At 40.6% G+C, this 19,218-nt stretch overlaps 1 protein-coding gene across 1 annotated transcript in view; it reads right to left on the reverse strand.

Moving 5' to 3' along the window:
* Positions 1-19,218, reverse strand: part of AMOT (angiomotin) — a 66,105-nt gene that overhangs the window by 19,884 nt on the left and 27,003 nt on the right. Inside the window, exons 6-8 of the mRNA XM_008053114.2 lie at positions 16,165-16,309; positions 15,160-15,252; positions 10,083-10,228 (exon numbers count right to left, since the gene is read on the reverse strand). Coding sequence (XP_008051305.1) covers positions 10,083-10,228; positions 15,160-15,252; positions 16,165-16,309 — 384 coding nt within the window. The remainder of the gene's footprint in view (positions 1-10,082; positions 10,229-15,159; positions 15,253-16,164; positions 16,310-19,218) is intronic.

Below are 19,218 nucleotides of genomic sequence, written 5' to 3' on the forward strand. Positions count from 1 at the left end.
TGTCTTTCTAAGTTTAGCTTCTTTCTAGATATTTTTTTACTTCTATTTCCTGGTAGACTGGGTAGTCCTTGTTCCCGAAAGCTGTTTCCCCTAGGGCTAAGATTAGAAACTAAATTACCATGATAGTTCTGTCCCCTGCCCCTAGCCAGCAGAACGTTTTCTTTTGTTTCGTTAATTACCGAAACTCTGTCTGCTTCAGCCCATGGCCGCCATCTTGGAAGCCCGGCATTTCCTTGTTCAAGAGTGTGACAGCTACTATTTGATTTTTAGAGTAGACTTGTTGGGATAAAATATATACATATACACTCATAGCTGCGTAAATCTATGCTTGCTGTTTTGTTTCCTTTTGCTACATTATTCAAGTGTAATAGTTACTATATGATTTATAAAAGAATTAACGATAAGGTATTAGCTTAATAGGATATAGCATAGTATTAAAGTCCAATAACTAGATCATATAAAAATTAAAGTTTAGACATATGAAACATATGAATTATAGTAAAGTTTGGTAGTTTAAGAATAAGTTTCAACTGAGTTATAAGGCATTATGTTAAATTGTAATAGGTTAATAGTATAACTGACAGTAAGTCATTTAACTAAACTTATAGATTATAGTATAGTGTTAAGTTGATAATATAATTGTTAAAAATATTGGGAATCAGTGAACTTGGATTGAACCTAGAGTTAACTCAGGAAAGTTTTTTGTATTAATCAGGGTATAGAGCAAAGAGTATAATATGAATGATTCATTGAACATTATGGAAAACACTTTGAACGATTTGTATTGAAATTGTGCACCTGTGACCTTAATGTAAGCATGGCAGGCATCATGGAATTCGAATTGTTTGCTTGGAAATTGCAGATCTTGTGGTGGTCTTGTGATGCATAGTTTGTAAAGCACGAAACTTGTACGCCCCCAGTGAGTGATTATCACATTGCTGGAGGGTATAGAAAATGGTATATAAGTTGGAAAAGGTTTGAATAAAATCGGCTTCAGTCTTGGCCAGACTGTTCCCAGAAGAGCTGCCTCCGAGTAGTTTTCTTCTCTCCGTTCTGATTCACCGGTGCGGTCCTAACCCTTCCCTGGTCAGTGCAGGTCACCGACAAGATGATTTATTTTTCTGTCTTCAGTGATCAAAGAAGTGAAGGTTCGCCTAAAAAGTTTCCAAAGCTAAGGTAGTGGCTCAGGTCTTTGTGTGTGAAATGCATTTTGAGAACCACAGATTAATCCTCCTAATTTCTAATCTAGAAACCAGTACCTTAAACCCTTAGAAGAATCTAAGTAAATCTACCATTTAAAGCACATCCAAGTAAATCCATCATATCATTAAAAAAAAATAATAACAAAATTATGTCCTTTGTAGCAACATGAATGCAGCTGGAGATCAATATTCTAAGTGAACTATCACAAACAAACAACTGAATACATGTTCTCACTCATAAGTGGGCACTAAACATTGGGCACACAGGAACAAAGGCAGGAACAACAGACACTGGGCACTACTGAAGGAGGGGGGAGGGAGAGGGATAAAGGGCACACAACCACAACCACTCATTGGGTACCAAGTCCACTACTAGGGGGAGAGAGGCCCACTAGAAGCCTAAACCTCATCTTCGCACAATTTATGTAGCAAATCCTCATATGTACCTCAGAACTCTAAATTATTTTTTTTAATAAATAAATCAAATTCTCCCTCAACATTCGGTGAATAGAGGAAATCACTATATCTATTTACATTTTCTTACCAAATGCCAGTTTTCAATAAGTGGTCAAAACCTTTTTCCCTTGTTTTCCCCAATTCTATGTTCTCTTAATGCAGTTCCCTAAACCACTCTTACTCTCTGTCTCAATTTATAGGCCCACCTTCTCCCCCATCCCCACCCCACTCCCACTTCTGCTGTACCCCAAGATTCCACATATAGTAGTTTCCTTTTTTGCTGCTATGCCAATGGTTCTTAACTGGGGTCAACTTTCCCCACAGAGAACATTTCAGCCATGTGTAGACATTTTTGGTTGGCACAACTGGTTGAGTTGCTGCTAGCATCTAGTGGATAGAAGCCAGGGATACTGCTAAACATCCCACAGTACACAGGATAGCACACCCACCACCACCACTAAAAAATTATCCAGCCCCAAAAGTCAGTAATATTGAGAAACCTAGCTCAACTCTTAGCACTACTAGAGATCTCTTTCATTGCACACTTTCAACAACTGCTTACATTCATATTTTAAAGTTATCATGTTCTCTTCAGTCACAGACCTCTAGATGACTGCAAGATTTCTCACTCTGAAAGTAAATGTTTCCCAGACTGTATTCATCTTTCCCAAAATGCCACCCTTTGATAGTTCAGTCATCAACACTTACCCCAGTTTTCCAGTCTCAGAATCCTAGAATTATTTTTCTTCCCTCTTTCCTTTCTCTATTATATCCAATCTATCACTATGACTTAATTCTAATATCGCTCATATTCTTTTATTCCTTTATATTTTCATAGCCATCAGAGTTTAAGCTACAACAATAACCTAACATATCTTACTTTCAGTTGCCCCCCTGATCTACACACATGCACATACGCAAACACACACAATTGATCCATCCTATATTCAGTTGCTACAGCAGATGTCCTAAAGTACTTTTGTTCTTACTTAAGAACAAAAGCAACCTACCACTAGCACATCCAGTCAATTAGTAATTATGAGGTACCAAGGCACATATATCCAAGGCACTTTTACACCTATTTCCTCTCTTACTTCTTTAGACCATAGCTGCTGTCTCTCATCCATATCTCAAAACACTTAATGCTTTTTAATTCACCACCCCATCTACTGTCTCATTGTACCCTGTCCAGCCTAGACATGACTCTTAAAAATACCTTTGTGAATCTAGGCTACTATTGCCTTAAAATTCTACCAGGTTGGCCGGGCTCGGTGGCTCAGCCTGTAATCCCAGCACTTTGGGAGGCCGAGGCGAGCGAACTGCCTGATCCTGTGGGTTCAAGACCCACCCGAGCAACTTGGCAAGACCTCGTCTCTACAATAAATCAAAAATTAGCCAGGTGTGGTAGAGCACACATGTAGTTCCAGCTACTTGGAAGACTGAGGCAGAAGGATCACCAGAACCCAGCAAGTCAAGGCTGCGGTGGCTGACAGTGTGCCACTGCACTCCAGTCTGGGCAAAAAAAAAATTCTACCAGGTCTACTATGCATATGATCAAACTTCATATGTCTGACTGTTTCTTCATTCCTTCTCACCAAATCACTAAACTCTCCAGGAGTTCTTCCTTGAATAATCTTACCTGACCCAGACTGCTGTTTTCTTTGTAACTTCTCAGCATGTGTACTCTGTTAACAGTCCTTTTGTAAGATTTTATTCATGTGTATATTCATTCATTCATTCAACATAAATTTACTGAATGCTTATCATGTGCCAGGTCCAATTCTTTATCTGAGAGCAAGTCCCTGCCCCATTGGAAGGCGGTATCCCATAAGCCATTTAAGGACAAAGCCCTTCTATTTTCCTTATTATCTCTCTTAGGTTCTAGTTCTAGTTCACTGGTCACTATATTCTTGGTGATCAGTTACTGTCAAATAACTGTTACATTCAAGAACAAAAATGAGTATAGCATAGCTTAGTTACAAACACTACAAATAAACAACACCTTCATAAATGTATTTACTTTGTTTGGCCAAGTCAAGATAAGAGTTTCACACTATTTCTATTCAGAGATATGTTTTTAAAGGAGAATCATAAAATTGGGAGAGCCGGGCTCGGTGGTTCAGCCAGTAATCCCGCGCCTTTGGGAGGCTGAGGTGAGTGTGGATTGCCTGAGCCCGTGGGTTCGAGACCCGCCTGGGCAGGCGAGACCTCATCTCTACAATAAATCAAAAAATTAGCCGGGCGTGGTAGCGTGCACCTGTAATTCCGGCTACTCGGAAGGCTGAGGTGGAAGGATCACCAGAGCCCAGCCGGTCGAGGCTGCGGTGGCAGGGAGTGGCCACTGCACTCCAGTCTGGGCAACAGAGTGAGACTCCAACTCAAAAAAATAAATAAATAAAATAAAATAAAACAAAATAAAATTGGGAGAAAGAACAGCAGGAAGGCAATCTATTGAAGAATAAGGCAAATACTCTAGAGCTCAATCAATCACATGATTTTTCATTGCACTTCTGCAATAATTGAACACATTCCCAAGCATTTGGCAGATCCCTTAACCCTCTTCTGACTCAGGAAAATATGATCCCTGCAAATGAATACCACGTGATGGCATCCCTTACCTTCTTCCAACAACTGTGAGTGTCTTTCAAACTTATTTTTTAAAGGGTAGTTATATACAAAATTACTTATAGAGCCCATAAAGTTAACCATTTGTCTCAGTCATTTGCCAGGAAGTGACATTATCATTAACCTTCCCATTTATTCACTAGTGGACAAAGAACCCATTTAAATATTTTAGAATTAAGCTATCTGGGTTTTCTCCTAAATTTATCACTAACTGTATCATCTAATCTGTATGCACTTTAAATTTTTAATCTGTAGAAATAGGATAACACTTGCAGAGTTATTCGGGGGATATAATAATATCTTTGCAAATATTTTTAATAAAGATGTGGGGTACAATTCAGGGTTAGGTATACAAATGTTGATTATGCAGGTACCCTTGTTGATGAGGTATGCCCCTCCCTCCCCTAGCAGTTTCCTTCAACTGCCAATCCCACCCCCTTCCCCTGACAGTTTCCCACTACTGCCAATTCCTTTCTTATAGTATTATAATAATTGCTCAAAGTCTGCTTATGAGTGAAAACATATGATACTAAAGAAAATAATATTTTTAAAGTTTAAAAATCAAACAAAAAATACTGATAAGTAGGTAGAGGGGGCAGACTATTAATACTAGTTTCATGACAATTAGCATCTACAAGCACTCTATCAGTTAAAGGACACTGAGGCTAAGTGTCCAGTGAGAACTAAGAGATAGAGATTGAGAACTAAGTCCAGTGCCTTCATTATGTTTGATTTTCCTCTTTGCTTCTATTGTCCACAACTCCAAACACTCTCAATTTCATGAATGTCACAACTGAAGTATACTTTCTGCATTCCTCACCTTCATACCATTAGTTAGTTATATGCTGTTCCATGAGCCTGAATTTGGTTTGATTTAGTCTTACTCAGGAGCCCGTAGAGCCAAGTAAAGGTTCACACTGAAGCAATTTGGTAACACTACCCTGGTATTAGCAAGCTGCCTCTGTCCATTGCCAGGAGGCTGTGGTCCATTGGTGGATATTAAAAGAATTGAAGAGTTAAAAAAAACCACCTCTAAAAATTTACTGCCTCAGAAAGAGAGCTCATGTTGTAAAGGAGACTAAAAAGAAATCCAAAAGACTCCCAATTGCAAATTTCAAAAGCCAAAATCATAGGAAAGACTGAAGGAATTGAGCTTAGCGAGGTCATTCCATCTCTACTGGAGGGGAGTAACATCATTTCATTCTTTTTGCTTTAACACACCGGGTGGAGCTACACTTACTTTGACAAAAATACGCTGCCATAAATATGGAAGATGTCATCTTAGATGAACTGCCCTTCAAATAAGTCAATAATTCACCAGCAGAACACCCTGGAAGATTCCTGGCTAGATATGTACTTTATCTGAATCCCATCAACACTCTAGATATACACATAATTCATAGCCTCAGATCTTCCATCCAAATCTATAATCCATCATAACTACTGGGTGAGATGTATTTTCACCAACAGAATCCTATTGTTTGAAAATTAATTTGGAGTATTAGACATATAAATGTCTACGGCTAAGATATCTTCTTCTAATATCAGGAAAGGAGGAAACTAGTTATGATACTTTGTAGATAGGTGTGGTAGCAGAAAATAATGCATCTTTTAAACAAACAAAAAATCAAAATAATCAAGTTTGATTAATCAAATCTTCCTTCCTCAAAGAAGAAAAAAATATCAGCCTTGAAGAATGGAGGAAATGGAGCAAAATGATATGAATTTAGTTTCAGAGACTTGAATAGAATGGAAACAGGACTCTAGAAAATGCACGGGGTACTCAATAAGAGCTATCAATGTGATGTCTAAATCATCACCAGACACTGCAGTTCAGAAAAGGTTAACACTTGGGCCCCTTCTTGCTGAATCTCTATGGCTTTCATTCTAGCCTAAAGCCAAAGAACAAGGCTCACTGGCTCTCTCTGCCAGCCCTCCCACATTCCGCTCTCTCCCTTCCTGTGCACTCAGCTCAGTAAGCAGCCCACCCGCAACATCTCCTCTCTTTGATCTTGCCAAGGCCTTTTTCCCACCATCCCTGAAACAATTACCCAAGCGGTTTCCACTCCGGATCATCATAAGACAGCAGCCCGTCAGAAGCTTGGGCTGCCTTGAGCCTTGTGAGAGGGTATGCCAGGCATCCGTCGAAACTCTCCAGTGAGGTCAAATTGGTAGGGGGTGGGGAGGCTCTTTTTGAATGGGAGAATACCATGGTTGCTGTAGGACACAGAGCTCTTTTGACTTGGTGTTTAATGAGGCTTCACTTCAATAGGACCTACGTGTCCCGAAAGATAACAGCAAGAACGGAAAGACACCATTTACCTCGTTTGGCTGCTGCTGCATAGAGTACAGACTGGTTCAAGGCTTGGATCAGAGCGTCTCATCAAAAAAATAGGTCTGCTTTATAGAGTACTATCCCCCCCCCAGCAAGATACCTCCCTGGATGTCAGCAGAGCAAGATCCATGAAGGAATGTGCGCTGAACTTGGAAGAGAATGGAAGCTGTGATTGCAGGAAAAAGTTCTCTATAAGCCTGAGGCAACATTTCTGTGTAGAGCTTAGAGTACAGTGATTATAGAGGACCTTGGGCAAGAGAATTAATGGGATTAGAAGAACAGAATGAATTTTAGGAATAGCATGTAAATAAGGCCTTTATAAATAGGAAGATGTAAATAAATGCAAGGGTCCTTGGACCACTGAAGTAATCATAATCTTTCCCAGACCATCTTGAAATAATGACAACTAGTTACCTGAGTGATGTGTACATAGAAAGCTGAGAAACTATTCCCCTGACAAAAGGCTTAATTTAAGAGTTTCCCTCAGTCTGATTTGTTAAGTAAGCTAGAACTTCTAAGGCCTAAGGAAAAAAAGGCAAGTTCATGGTGCCATTTGTAAGCCACAGACAACTATCTGTCTACCTTCAAGCACAGCCTTATTTGAGCCATCTACACCAGACAGAGGGATGACTCTTCTATTTGTGAATACCCTTCTTGGTTTAGAAATGTTCACTGATTTTGTGAAGGAACCACAATAAGACTCCTTCCTAGATCTGTTCCAGAGCCACCTACATGCCTCAAATGCCTCCCTAATGTTCTATACTTAAAAATTTTACCCCAGAAAGAGCAAGCTCTAATGGAGATTGAGTCACAGCAGAAAAGCAAAACTTTAATTAGCAATTTTTATATTTGAAGATAAGTGCAGAGAATATTTTCCTTTGAACAATACAGGGGAGGCAGGACAAATAGCACACAGGAGCAAATCCAGCTGAAAGGCTGAAACCAAAAGAGAAGTAAGAACCAGCTTATTTTCCCTGAAATGTGGTCTTAAAATTTAGCCCTTATATATGCTAGAAGTGATACAGCCTGAAGAGTCTAGAAGACATTCCATGGCCTCTGAGATTCTGCTGGGTAGAAGGTGGTGAGCCTGCTCTTTCAGTTAAAGGATTCACTTCCTTTAGCAAGAGTAATTTGCAATTTCCTCACAATTAGATAAACTGGATGAGGACCAAACACTTAACAATAATTGATGAGCTCATTTGAGATATCTGGTCACTAGATGCCAACATCCAATCCCAGCTCAATATTTAGAACTTCTTTGTAAATTGTAAAGTACATATTTCAGGGCAGGTCCCTGGAAAACTACTAAAATCTCTGGAACAAATGCCCAGAAAAGCCTCAGAGATCTAAAGCCAGAAATATATTTCAGGCAACTCTTTTAGTGAGGACTGCCCAGTGGGAACTACAGCTGAACATCTTCTCCCTGCATGTATATCATTTTCATGATTAACAACCAGTTACCACTGTGCCCTCAGACACTGCAAACCAAGATGGCTGCAGACACACTTTCCTCATTTATCTCCAACTGGCTAAGCACCCTTCCTGGAGGGGCAGCAGGGCTGTCTATACACCCCAATCTCAACACAGTCTGAACAAGCTTCTCATAGTCTTTTGAAAAAGAGGGCCCAATAGGTGAAGTGATTTTTAAAAAAAAACTAAACTAAAAGATGCAGAGGTTACTAAATCTGAACACACGCCCACATTTTCTTTTTCGGAGTTGAACCAAAGGATGATTCAGACAGGGAGACAGGCAGCAGGGTTTAGGGAATGAAGAGTTATGAGATACCAGTTTTATTCCTGGCTCTACCCAAGACTTGCCATGTGGCCACCAGCAAATTATTTCTTCTCAGCAGGTCTCTCAGCTTGCCCTTCTCTAAAGGAATCTGATCTTACCCTGTCCCGTAATTTTCTCTGGAATTTCCTTGCAAAAATGGGAGGGAAGGGAATATATGAAGTGTAACAAAAAGTTAAGGGTATGAAAAGTTCCTAAGACTGGACACAAGGCAAATATAAGACTTCCTCATTTTCCATAAGCAACTTAGCACAGTTCTAATACAGATAACTGGTGAAGCAGGACATTGACATGATTTTATACAACCTGAAGTTAACACTTAAGCAAGTCAGGCTAAAGGATGTCATGGATTAGGTGGCAATTCTTACTGGCAAAGTATGAACCCACAACTCAATCCCAACAGCATTTTAATATTCAAAAAAGAAAACACAGGAAATCTGTTAAGTCAGGAGATCTCCAGAAACTAAGATCTAGTCTTACTAAAGGAGAGGAAGCAGGCAATGAATGAAGGCAGAAAAGATACCTCATATACAATAGCCAGAATGTTATTTGGGCACTAATGCTTCTCTTCTGTTTCAAATTTATAATGCTTTCAACTTGTTGTGAAGGAGTCTATTCTATCTCTTAAAGCAATTCAAATTTTAGAATTAAAATTAGTGAGATATGAAATTTTCTTCACCAAGTTACACTTTAGCATGAATTTTTGCTGGAACGTACCCATTCTCTGAAGTGCAAAACATCTAAGAGTTAGTTGTATTCCCATGCAACTGACATCCAAGATTAATTGATGACAAAACAGCAACAAAGTTCCCTCTATTTCACATGAACAAGGTTTAATGTTCAATCGAGTAGCATCTACATCAAGACTAATCAGATACATATTAATCATATGCTTAATAGTTTGGGTGCCCTTGCATTTGTCAAGGGAAGGCTCCACCTTTGCATATAAGTGACTGACAAGTTCGCCCCACCATATAACTGCATTCTAGAAACTAGCCACTAAGAGTCACAGTACAGCTCTTGACCAGTGTATTCTCCTGGCATAAACTGCAAACTGTCCCTGGGTCCCATCTTGTCCCATACCTCCCCAAGATTGCTTGCTTCTATTCCAAAACCAATCTGCCAAGTAAGTACTATAGCAAAAGGTATGGCCATCAGGATTCATTTTTGACCTGAGCGGGACTGACTTCCCACTAAGCATGGAGAAACAAGGACTATTCTAATTTCAAGATCCTTAGAGTACTTTAAGCTATCTAGAATCATTTCGTACTTTTCCAAAACAAAGTTTTAAAAGTCTTTAAGGGCACAAGTTAAAGTATATACATATCTATCTATATCTATATATCTTTCAAAGGCTTACGGTGGGCTAAATCTATAGTAAGAGCTTAGAGTGTGGGAGCAGTTAGCCTATTAGCCTATTATATGAATGAGCAAATGGATATTGCTCCTTGACTCGGGTGATTTGCTCTTTTAGATCAAAAGAAAGGAACTTGCAAAGAAGAGAAAATAAATAAAAGTCCACTCATATCAGCACAGCCTTAACTAGAAACAGACGACGACACCTCCCTGTTGGGGATGGCATAACTTCCACTTCACCAAAATGGGAAGACCAGGCCCCTTGATTGTCCAGCGTTCTCACCCTCAGGCTCATATGCCATCTGGGAAACCATACCTCTTCTTCCAGCTTCACCACCTTGGCCTGGGCATTGCTCAGGGCCTGGTCTCGGATTTCGATGTGTCGCCTTTGGTCCTCGTTGGTAGAACGGGCAGTGGCCAACTCTGCTTCCAACTTCTCCTTTTCCCGCTGACTTTCTTTATCTGTCAGGACATGAAATATCAGTACTGTCAACTTGGAGCTGGCTGAAAGCCTTACCTGAGCAAACCTGACAAGTCATACCCACTACTAGACACCCTGCTGTTCTAGCGTACAGCTGAAGAACCAGGATCCCCAAGATCTAGACTGTATCCCTGGCTCAACCACTAACTTGCTATGTAAATTCAGAAAAGTCACTTAAAACTAAATGGTGGTTATGCATAAGTAATGAGGAAGTAGATATAAAGTGTCATGAAATGTATTTGGCATTGCACAAAGAAGAATGTGTACATACACACACACAACCACACACATCAGAAGAAAAAATAGGCTTGTCTTCTCAATTTTATTACTCCAAAATGGTCTTGCATTGGCAAAAAAAGCAATTGAGCTTTAAAAAACACCTTTTCCCACTGTGTCCTCAAGATACATTAAATAAATCTAAAAATGATATTTCATAAAATGGATAAAAACCTCAAATCTCACCCTTTCCACACTAACATTATTTTCTAACTGAAATCAAGTCTACTTAACAATGTGTCCTCTCCAGGGAATGCCTAACACAACATTACCCCCTAACCCAACCCACTTTATCTCAACATCTGCTTCTCTTGGGAACCAATGACTTTAAAAAGAGAGCAAAATAAAACTGGAAGCCATTCTATGTTTTCTCCTACTCCTTCTCCTGTAGAATAGGCTGAGTGTGGAGGGAACACTGGAAAGAATAGGGCAGAGTTAAAGGGAAAACATCAGGATCAGAGTAATACAGACAGCCATTTCACCTGAAAAAAACATCCTCTAGTTGAGAATTTCCTTTTAGTAGGGTTAAGCATCTTAGAGCTTGAAAGTTTAGCTTTTTTAAGAAGTAGTCTGATATGCTTATGTATCTACATATACATGTGTGTATATATATACAAAGGTGCCAAAAAATGCATACACATTTTAAGAGATATAATCTATGTATTACTTTTCAAGGTTGAATTAAATTACGATAGCAGTGTGTAGTATGGCACTGGCTCAACTGTGCTTCTGTCATTTTCCTTTTTTTGTTGTTTTTGTTTTTGTTTTTGGAGTCAGAATCTCACTCTGCTGCCCAGGCTGGAGTGCAGTGGCACACTCATGGCCACCACAGCCTCGACCTGCTGGGCTCAGGCGATCCTTCTGCCTCAGCCTTCCAAGTAGCTACAGGCATGCGCCACCATGCCTAGTTAGTTTTTGTTGATTTATTGTAGAGACAACGTCTTGCCAAGTTGCCCAGGCTGGTCATGGACCCGTGGGCTCAGGCAATCCTCTCACCTCAGATTCCAAAGTGCTGGGATTATAGGCGTGAGCCACCGTGCCCGGCCTGGCTTAGGTTTTAAAGAGAGCTCAGTTAAGCAATAATTCTCATTCTTCCCAAATGTTCACTTAAAGATTCATTGCTTGGGCCTAGTTATAGGTGCTAGTTAGATGGACCCCTTGTGCTTCTAGCAGGGGAAGGGAAAATGGCACAATTATGAAATATTACAGGGCATTCTGTTCTTTAACATGGCTTGCCCTCAAGAGAATATATTTTGTCAGAGCCTAAGCTATTGGGCTTTTCCCCCAGAGCTTAACTAACCAAGGCAAAGGGAAAGACCCAACTCCAGCCTGTTCTAGCCTTCCACGTGAGAGAAGAAAATGCCTAACTGAAGCCTTCTCTAGCCATCCTGCACCACCTAGGGGGGTGGAAAAAAAACTGAGCCATGCTGGTAAAGTTCCCAGTCCTGAGGCACAGGCTCACTAAGACTGAACCCTAACCATAGGACTAGAGTGTGCTACCCTTTTCCCCAGACCTTACCATCACATCCCTAAAGGCCTATTTATCACCGTTCCTTTTACTTTGTACGTGAGGTCTGCCATTATACACATACACACATATACACACACAAGGCACACCAAAAGGTAAAATACATGGTTTGAATGAACAGAGCAAGCATCAAAACTATGCCCAGATAAGGCAGGGATATTAGAATCATCAAACTGTGTGAATTTAAAATGACTGTGACTGACCACTGCTTTGCTAAGCACTGACCAGGCCATATGTTCATTAAACTATGGCTGCCATGTTTTCCTAAGCTTTGGCCCCTCCCTTACCTTGGGGAGGTGAATCTCCTCTCCTTTCTCTAATTTACTTTCTAAATACACTGTATATTCCCATCTAACTTCTGTGCAATTCTTTGCACCTTTTGCATGGCACTGGATCACAGACCAGACCCCTGTCTGATCTAACATTAGGATATAGGGTAATAAGGTAATGAAAACCCTGTCTAGTGAGTCCTTACCAGGCAGTGACTTCCCAAGCCTTTCAGAAAGGAATTTGGATAAGAGGGAAAAAAAGGTCAGGTTTAGTCCTCAAAGTCTACAGAGAGGTCTGGGCTGATTTTGGTAGATGTGATTGCCCAGGTAGGCCCTGGGATGGGGAGGGATGATAGGAAGAGAAGTGAGAGGTCAGGACAGAGGCTGGAGTTGGAAGGGTGGAAAAAAGAAATGACTGTGATTAATATGCTAAGGCCTCTAATGAAAAAAGTAAAGAGTAAGCAAGAACAGATGAATAATATAAGTAAAAAGATGAAAATGTTAAGAAAGTAAAAAGCTAGAGATTAAAACAGAGGTAATAACAGCATCTTATTTCACCTCATAATGTTTTTAAAGATCAAATGAGGTAACAGATTTATTTAAGTAAAATAAACGTCAGAAAGCACAAACATCAAAGAAACTTACTACATAAAGAGGATGATGATCCTCACCATCATGATTAATAATGAGAGAATCTGTAGCTTCAACATATGCCTTTCATTGTGATGTGACAGATTCTATACACTAGTTTTTAGAATGAAAAGGTTGACTCACCTGATCTATAAAATTAGCAATTTTGTTTCTGAATCCAGAATTGCATTAAAGCTACAGGGAACCATGACACATGTAGTTATGTCACATCCCTTTCTAGGTCCCTCTCCTCTTAACTAGGACTAGACTCACGCCAAAAACTCAAATGAGTAGTTCTGATTTGAATTTGGAGGTCAAGTACCCTTCCCTTGGACACCCTGAACCTTAAGTTTATAGGAGAAACTTCAATATGTCAGCTTCACTTTCCTTCTCACTCTGACTCTGCATTTGGAAAGAAATGAACATTTATTGAATAAATATTGCACACCAGGTATTAAACTAACTTAATCCTCAGAACAATCATACAAGGAAGGTAGTATTCTCTTCTCCATTTTGCATGTGAGAAAACAAATTTGAAGAGCTTGACTAACTTATACAAGGTCCCACAATTGGTAAATAAATAGTGGAAGTCATAATTAAGCTCAGGTTGTCCCAAACTGTTTCTACTATACCAGACTGCTTTCTCCTAAGATTGAGTTGGTTTGGTCTCTCTAGGATTGCTGCAGCACATTCCCACGTTCCCCAGAGAGGCTTTGCAAGAGGGCTTTCTTTCCTCCTGCTACAGTTCCAACCATGAAGGGCCCTATCAATGTCTAAAGACCAAAGAAATGAAAGGGGACAAGAGTCATGACTTCTTCCATGCCTAATTTGTGTTCACTTTTCCCTTCTACAGACATTTTACAATCTTTCACACTCCTGTCAATACACCTTGACCTAAGTTATCACACTTTATAAACCTGCAGCAGAGCTCCTGGGACACCTGTATTACCACCACACAGAGAAGAGTATAATCTAGTAGATGCAAGGCAAGCATCCATACATTTTATTTTGCTTTGTCCTGGGAGATTGCCACCCTCTTTCCACCAGTGAACTAGCTTTCAGGGTAACCATGACACCACAAAAGCAACTTCACAACAACCTGCACTAGGCACTGATGACACCAGCAAAATGGCATTCTTTGCTCTAAGAGATATTTACAGAGGAACAGGAGGTACAGGGAAAAAAGGAAGAAAAAGTTCGTTCGAAGCCAGAGCACAACAGAACAACACAGGAAGGGAGGGAAATACTGTAAGTGAAGATCAAACAAACTTGTAAAAGCTGACCAGAAGTTGCAAGGAATGACTTGAAAGGGTCATCTGGAAGCTCAGCAAAGATGGAAGAGATTGACAAGTCCCCACCCAGCATGACTACAACCGGAGCTATACTAGGGAGGGCTGGGGAGTAGGGGAAAACAACTATGGGCATCTGCAGAAATGAGAGCAGTCCATCTGTTTCCCCCCAACTAATTCTCCCTGTGGATTCAAACCACTGTGAAGTTTTTATTGCTGGTTTTATGATGGCAATTGGAAAGAATTATGCATTGTCTAGCTGGGTGGGGTCCATTAGGGACCGATAAAGAAGAGGATTAATTCATTGTCACAGTCCTAGGAGTATTTCCAGACAATGGAAACACTATTATGAGGAAGACACAGCTCTACCCTCCCCCATACCCTCCACCTCTGCAACCAGTCACCCACTGAGGCCATAGCATTGGCTCCATTCTAACTTCCTTTGCAATATGCCAGTGTATTACAATGTAATATAATACTAGGTGCTTAACTAAGGGAGCCCCAGGTACAGGTTAGGTATTCCAAACACTAACCAACAATCCTACATGTTAATACGATCTCTACCAGGGCCGGCACATGAAATCTTCTAAGAAAATTCATTCAACATGAAGTGACCCATGTTCAGTTAAGGCCCTTTATTCAGATAGTCATAATGGCAGCAAGGGATTTCAAGGGGCTTCTCTAGTATAATAGAGAAGGAGTCATCTGATATGACTAGATATGGCAAACAGCCTTCTTGGTCTAGAAGAAAAAGAACAGAATCTTCCAACTTCAAGCCTGAACAGGAAAAAAAAAAAATCACCCTAGGGTGTTCACTTTGCCCTGGTTGTTCTGGAAAGCTAAAGAGAACAGTGTAATCTTTTCATGCACCTTGCTCCCATCCACACATTAATACCTCCTTTTGAAGCTTGCATACTTACTTTTTGCAAAGAGCTGTGAGATGGTTTTTCTGGTGTCCTCTGACCCTTCATATTCCTTCTCTGCAAGTTGCTTGTTGGCAGTTTCTAGACGCTCTGTGGAATTTGGAGACAATCAACAGGGTATCAAATACAAACTTTTAAGTGTATGACACTGGCCCTGTAAATACTGATCCTTAGTAAAACAAGCCTCCTTCTTCTAGTTAAACAGAAATGGGTGACAGACATGGGTTTGCAAATGTGAATCATAAAACATTACTAGAATATGGTAGGAAAGGAGGAAGTAAGTACATAGCATTTTCACTGCTTACTGCCAAAACCTAAGTGCAGAATTCTAAATTTCAATGGAATAATCCGTCTCTGAATATATAACGATATCTTTCATTAACCAGGAAAAAGAGTGTCACAGTTATTATAAAGTCATTAAAATCACATGGTGTCAAAACTAGAAAGAGACCACAAGCAATATCTAGTTAAGTCCCTTGATCTAATAGATAAGATAAGTGAAATTGGAGGACAGAAAACAACATCCCCAAGGTCCACAGTTTTGAAGGTGTTCAAGGTGATTTAAAGTAAAAGCATTTCCCAAAGTTATCAGGTGAAGGTAAAAAATAAAAGGGGAGAGTGAATCCTAAAAATAAGAAAGGACATCATATCTCAAGCTTGCACAACCAAAAGGCATCTTTGCAAAACCTGTAAAGGAAGAAAGGCAATTATGGGGTTGGGTTGTGTGGGTCCAGGAGTCCCAGGAGGGATCCTGCCTGATTAACACTTCAGAGCATCGCTCAGAAGGCCAGTCAGGTGCATCCTTCCACTTTGCTTAATCAAGCTTGGGACAAAGTACTATTGCTGTCACAAAAACTTACCTGGCATATGCCCAGTCATGTACTGCCCATACCAGTGTACTGGACAACTCTAAAGTACCTAGTCAGAGCCTTCTAGGCACTTCTCTTCATCACCCTGCAAACTGCGTTACAAGGACAAAGACAAGCCCACTGGTTCCCTCACCTCTCAGATCCCTGTTGAAGTCATGCATTCTCCTAATCTCGCCCTCCAGCTTGTTTCTCATGGCTTTCTCCAGGGCCTCTCTTTTGGAGGATGACTTCACAAGGTTCTCATATGCCTCCGAGACACGCTGGATTTCTGTCTCCACCTTAACAAAAAAAGAAAAGATGGTAGTAATGGTAGAAGGTTGATGAGGAAGACAATCTGAAAACATATATGCAAATCTTCAGTGACAGCTTCTCCCAGGGCTCCCGGAGGGCCAGAGGCAAGCATAACACAGTCAGATGAAAAAAGTTTCAAGGAAAGATCTCCAAGTTCAACTCCAAGCTCAGTAGTTAACTCACTGTATCATGGGACTTCATCAGGTTAAAAAATATATGTACAGTTTCTGCCTTCAGAGAAGGTGGTAAGACTGAACACATTTTATAAACATGGTTAGAAATGATTTTAATTTCTGAATAAACATTTTCTTAATTTTGGAAATATTAATAATAATGTATACAGTCTATAGATAACTTTATTCCAGAACATTCAAAGGACATTCACATGTTGATTCCAATCCATCCTGATATCTGTCTAGACAAAGATACCTCTCCCCAATTTAGCAGAGAGAAAAGCTAATTTGCCTTTCCCAAGAGCAAATCAGTCACAAACCCTAAAAAACTCTAAGCTTTGGCCTCACACAGCAGTTCACTTCAATTTAACATACATTACCAAGGACCAAATATTATGTGAACTCTCTAAAGCACTGTGGGGCATATAAATATGAATGAGAACATTATCGTTGCCCTCAAGGAGGTTTCAATTTAATCAAATGCAAAAATATAGGGCAAGACATACCTTTAAAAAAAGTAGTGCTATAAAGTACAGAAAAGCAAGAAGTTATTCCTGATTGGGGGAAGGGAGAGGAGAACAATTTCTGGGAAGAGGTGGCATTTAGAGACAGATACTAAAAGCAGGGTCAGATTTCAATGAGCAGAGGTGAGGGGAAGGGTATTCTATTCTGAGTGAGCAAATGCATTCCCAGAATGACCAGTAGATATTGTGGGGTACACAGAGGGAAGGTGGCCAGATATGGCTAAGGTAGATTGGAATCAAACCATAAAAGGGTTTTAATGCCAAGCATTTGGACTTTATCCCACGGTCAGTGGGGAACCAGTACAGATTTTTGAACAGAAATTCATCATCTGAGTTTTTTATGACACCCCTGCAAATCTTGTAAAATGGGAAAGGAAAAAAAAGAAAAACTCAAAGAGAAAGGGTCTTGCCCAGAATCAGCCAGAATCAGGAAGAGAACAAGAAGCTAGACTCCAGACTCTTGCTGAGCTGGTATAGCTCTATTCACATACAATAGCCACAGAGATATTTGCATATAATTTGTACAAGACAAACCCATGACCTATTAAGCAATTTTCAAATTAAATTTGACTCCTGCAACCATTCTGCATTCCTTCTCTGTTTTCCACTCTCCTCTTTAACAACGCTTAGAGTACTTTATGGGGAGAAATATCAGGTACCCAGTGGAAAACTGGAGGAAAGGTAAGGTTACCAAACCAGTCAGATTCAACCTGCCCCATCTCCAAATTTCTGCCAGAGACAGGACTGCCTGCAAACAAATGAGGCTTACACCACAGAAAAGAGCAGACTCTAAAGTGTTTTTCTCCTCACAGATGGCACCAAGATAGCAGCACAGAAGGTGAAAACTGGTGAATGGCATTTAGAGACAAGATCTGCAAGGCCTGTGCCTGATGAAGCTTTTGCATGAAATTCAAGTATTAGGTAGAGAAAATAAACATTTCCATCTGAAAGAGCAGGCTTGGTGTTGGTCTACTCTTGGCAGTGAGGCTGTCCACTTCCCCACAGAATGTCACACCTGGAAGGCAGTCCCTTTAGCAGGTTTAAAGACTGCTATTTCTGTATCTTATACTAACCCCTCCCCTACCCCTTGTGTAAATACTGTACCCTTCAAAAGGGCAGCAAGTTGCACATCTGTCAGTAGGGCCTTCCAGGAAAAGACATGACAGAAGGGCATATCCACTGGTTTGATCCAGGTGACAGTGAGACAGGAGAGGAGGGGTGACAGTGGGTATCCAGACTTATTCTATTTATTTCTCTCATAAGCCTCAGGCCTTTTACTTTCTTCTAGCTCAGTGCCTAGACTCTACCTTATTCCCCCTCCCCTTTTCCTTTTCCTCTCCTACTCCACTTCAACATTGGGTCAATCTCCACTTCTCCCAGTACTCCAGCTGTGCAGGTTATGATTATTTGAGGCAGCTTTCCTCATCCTGAAGAACAAATAACATCCTATCTGTCCCCCTTTCTTGTCACCCTCTGCATCCCACTCCCCCTTAAAATCACCATGGAGTCTGTGGCAAAGAAGACCTACAGAAGATCTTCAGTGATTGCATCAAAGAGGGACTGGGGCCACCTTGAAGAGATAGGGATAGGGTGTTAACTGTTAACCTCATTAGCCAAACTGGGTTTCTAGTATGTGGATATAATTAATTTATTGTACCAAAGTGATGGAGGGAGGGGTATAGTTAAAAATGGGGGTTGGGGGGGAGAAAATACAAAATTAGGGTTAAGCCAGGAAGAAGCAGTTCCCCCTTTACCCCAAAAACTCCCATCCAGATTCGAGAAAATTGGGGAAGGAAGGAGCCTTTTTTTCTACATAAAAATACTCAGCTGATACTAAGCCCTTCACTCCTTTAGGGTTCAGATCAGGTGTTCAAAAATTCTTAGCTTCAGGCCAGGCATGGTGGCTCACACCTGTAATCCCAGCACTTTGGGAGGCCAAGGTGAGAGGTCTGCCTGAGTCCAGGAGTTTGAGACCAGCCTGGGCAACACAGTGAGACCCTGTCTCTACAAAAAAAAAATATAAAAAATTAGCTGAATGTAGTGATGCCAGTTACTCAGGAGGCTGTGGTGGAAGGTATCACTTAAGCCCAGGAAGTCAAGGCTGCAGTGAGCCATGATCGTGTCAGGGCACTCCAGTCTGGGTGACAGAGACTGGAAAGAAAGAAGAGGAGGGGAGGGGAAGGGGGATGGTGGGGGGAG

Source organism: Carlito syrichta, unplaced genomic scaffold, assembly GCF_000164805.1.
Source record: "Carlito syrichta isolate Samal-C Ts95f unplaced genomic scaffold, Tarsius_syrichta-2.0.1 Scaffold287885, whole genome shotgun sequence".
In the NCBI taxonomy this organism is placed as follows: domain Eukaryota; kingdom Metazoa; phylum Chordata; class Mammalia; order Primates; family Tarsiidae; genus Carlito; species Carlito syrichta.